This window comes from Manacus vitellinus, unplaced genomic scaffold, assembly GCF_001715985.3.
Source record: "Manacus vitellinus isolate BGI_N305 unplaced genomic scaffold, ASM171598v3 scaffold_99_pilon, whole genome shotgun sequence".
Classification (NCBI taxonomy): domain Eukaryota; kingdom Metazoa; phylum Chordata; class Aves; order Passeriformes; family Pipridae; genus Manacus; species Manacus vitellinus.
In genome coordinates, this window is record NW_021940916.1 from 739186 (window position 1) to 742416 (window position 3231).

The 3231-nt window shown below is 58.2% G+C and overlaps 1 protein-coding gene across 1 annotated transcript in view; it reads right to left on the reverse strand.

Moving 5' to 3' along the window:
• Positions 1-376: 376 nt before the first annotated feature.
• Positions 377-3231, reverse strand: part of CDC34 (cell division cycle 34) — a 9289-nt gene continuing 6434 nt past the window's right edge. Inside the window, exons 2-6 of the mRNA XM_029965349.1 lie at positions 2912-3049; positions 2519-2605; positions 1865-1962; positions 1363-1497; positions 377-1248 (exon numbers count right to left, since the gene is read on the reverse strand). Of these exons, the coding sequence (XP_029821209.1) occupies positions 1038-1248; positions 1363-1497; positions 1865-1962; positions 2519-2605; positions 2912-3049 (669 nt within the window). The 3' untranslated portion in view covers positions 377-1037. The remainder of the gene's footprint in view (positions 1249-1362; positions 1498-1864; positions 1963-2518; positions 2606-2911; positions 3050-3231) is intronic.

Genomic DNA, 3231 nt, shown 5'->3' on the forward strand with positions numbered 1-3231 from the left:
GGGGCACTGCCCGGGCAGGTCTGCTGTCTGCAGAGGAGCAGGAAGGGAAGCACCTTCCCAGTGCAGCACTGGAGGGTTTGGCCCAGGCCAAGAGACCATGTGTTGGCCGCAGGTCTGGGGCAGAGGCACCTAACATTGCACCCCTCCCTCCCTGGGAAGGGCAAAGATGCTCTCCAGGCCAGAGGCAACCCTGCCCAGATGCTCCTGCCTCCTCTGCAAGGTGGGAAGAGGGTTGCTGCGAGACCCACGCTGCCCTGAGCCCTGGGAGAGCAGCCAGTCCATCCTGCCACAGCTCCATGCGGGGGCTGAAGGGCAGGAGCTGGTCCACGTCTGGCATGGAAACCCCTGGAACAGACCAGGCAGAGCCTCGCCGATGTACCACGGCCTTCCCTAGAAGAACTTTATTAAATAGTTTCCAAAAAAACAGAAGCAGAAAGACTCAGCATGACCCTGTCCCTCCCAGCTAGTCAAAAACTACAAACAGACCACCCCCGTGCCCCCAGTGCTGGCAGCTGCTGGGTAGAAACTGCCTGGTGCCCTACGAACACAGCTCTGGCATCACAGGCAGGGGAGGCAGGAAGGTCCCACAGGGACAGCCCAGAGGGCTGCAGGGTGAGCCCCAAAAGGTGTTGAAAATCACACAACGCTCACATGCTGCCCCCCAAAAAGCAACCACTCACTGCCACCACAAGCCCCCCAAACCACTCCTCCCCCACAGGGCTGAAGAGGAGCTGAACATGCCCAAACAAGGGGCAGCCAACATCAGCTCTGGCTGTCACTCCTCAGCTAGAGACACCAGTGCCCCAGTTTCTGTGGCTTTGTGAACACCCCTTCCCCCGCCTTTGAAGTTCATAAAATAGGGGGTTTGTTTTTTGCTTTGCCTACAAAGACAGTGATTTCCTTTGCAACAGCAGAACAGTCTCCCTGCGAGGTAGAGAGTTAATTTCAGGGCTGACAGATCCTAAATTCAAACCCGTTTGTTCTAGTTGAGGTAAAATTCAGTAGTTTATAGTAAGTTTTGCAATGCTAGAGGGCCATCAAGATTCCTCATTGCCAGAGTCATCCTCATCACCATAACAGCTCTCTGCTTCCTCCTCCATCTCATCATCCTCATAATAGTCATCATAGAAGAGGTCTGAGCCCTCATCTGAGGCTGGAACCTTGGTCTTCACACAGTACTCTGCCAGCGTGGTGGGGACTTTCACACCGTCCCGCTCAGCGTCCAGTTTGGTGCCCAGCACTTGCTTCCTGGAGGGCCAGAAGTGAGGGGTGAGGACAGAGCTCTGCACCGCAGCCCTCCAGATCCCGTGTCCCACAGGATGCCAGCCCAGCCAGCACTGCCAGGCCTGGCTCAGCACACACCTGATGATGTCCGTGTACTCCCGGTCCTTCCCTTTGCTCTCCTTCCACTTGCGGTACATCACGGAGGCGTCCACGTTGGCTGGGGAAAACGTGTTGGGCTCATTCAGCAGTGAGATCACACTCAGGAGAATGGTCCTGGCATCGAGAAACACAGGCAGGTCAGAGCCAAGGCGGGTCAGCAGCCACCCACACCCCAGCAGTGCCAGCAGCCCCGTGTCCCAGCAATGCCACTGAGTCCATGGGCTGAGAGAGCCCTGTGCTGCCCACAGCAAGGGAAGGTCCCAGTGAGGAGGAGCAGGCCAGGCAGGGGACACCAGCACATGGGCTGTCGGGCTCACATGCAACCCACACAAGCTCTGCCTGTTCTTCAGCAAAGCCCACAGCCCAAGTGCCTCCAACAGCCCCCTGGAATCTCCTTCAGGCTTTGGGAGCAGAAGGCCGTCCCCATCCTCCCACCATCCCACCCCTGCCCTTAGCTGAGCCCCCCACCCACAGCCCTCACCGCACGTTCTGGGTGGGGTTCCAGCGCTCCGATGGCAGCTCCCCACTCTGCGGGTCGTCCACAGGTGGGTGGAGGATGGAGATGCAGACATCACCAGTCTGAAAGCACAAGAGAAACAGAACCCTCAGGAGCTGATGCCCCAAGCACCCTTCAGTAGCAGCTCCTCACTCACTCTTCCCTTCGGCTGAAGCCACGTGAAGCAATCCCAGCTGTTCCTTCAGTCCCAAGGAAAGGGCACCAGAGTTGTTGCCGCAGCCTCAGGCCTTGGGCTGCCAGCACCACACGGGTCAGGCTGCCCGATGCTGAACACTCCGTGTACCCAGCACAGCCCTCCTGCACCCCCTGTGCCCAGGGCCCCGGGGCCTGGCACGTTGCTCGCCCTGCAGCCACTCGTGGCACAGGCACGACATCCCCACGGGCTGAGCGTGGGAGCTGTTGGGCCTGGGAAGCCTGGCTGGCCTGGAACCTGCGCTGGGACAGCAAACGGCTGTCGTGAGCTCATTAGTGGCATTCCCAGTGCCAGGCAGTCATTGCCAAAGGCACTGAGTGTCCAGTGCCAGACAAAGGCTGGCACTTGCATCCAGTGTCATTACAATAGATGCACACATGTCCACTGCCTGTCCAAGACTTTCCTTGCTGTCCTGGGGGACCTACCTCATAGATATTGGGGTGCCACATTTTGGTTAAGAACCTGAAGGCAGGAGGAGAGTAGGGGTAGTCGATGGGAAATCGGAGACGAGCCTGCAAGGAAACAATAAGGAGACATGAGGAGACCAACTTGTGAGAAGGAAGGGATGGAAACCACAAAGCTCCTGACAGCTCTGGGAAAAAGGAACCTTTGCCAAGCCCAGATGGGCTTCTGTTGGCCTCCATGTCAGCTGGCTCCGTAAGCAGGACACCAGCCCCAGGGGCAGGACAGACACCGGCCCTGCAGGTGCCCTCTCACCACACAGAGTGGGGTAAGTGAATGGGCTGTGAGGGTTGTCAGCTCCTTCCCCACCATTCTGCCCAATACCCTCCTCTCCAGCAGGGCCCACCCACGCTAACCTGGTGCTCTCCAACACGGAGGGACCAGTGGGAGCCCACAGTGCTGATCCAGCACGGCCTCAGCACCTGGAGCCAGCCAACCCCCAGGGCTGCTGTCCAGTGGCCATAGCTGTGCCACTGGAGAAAAGGCTGTTTACCCTTCAGAGCTCAGGGGAAGGAAGCATCAGGTGTTTTGTGCTCTGATTAACACATCAAATGTCTAAAAATAGCCTGTCACTGCTGAAAAGAGACCAAGTCCAAACTGGCTGCAGCGCGAAGCTCGGGGGCTAAAAATAAAAGCACGTGAAGTTCAGGCTGCAGCCCAGGGCTCCGGCAGCCAC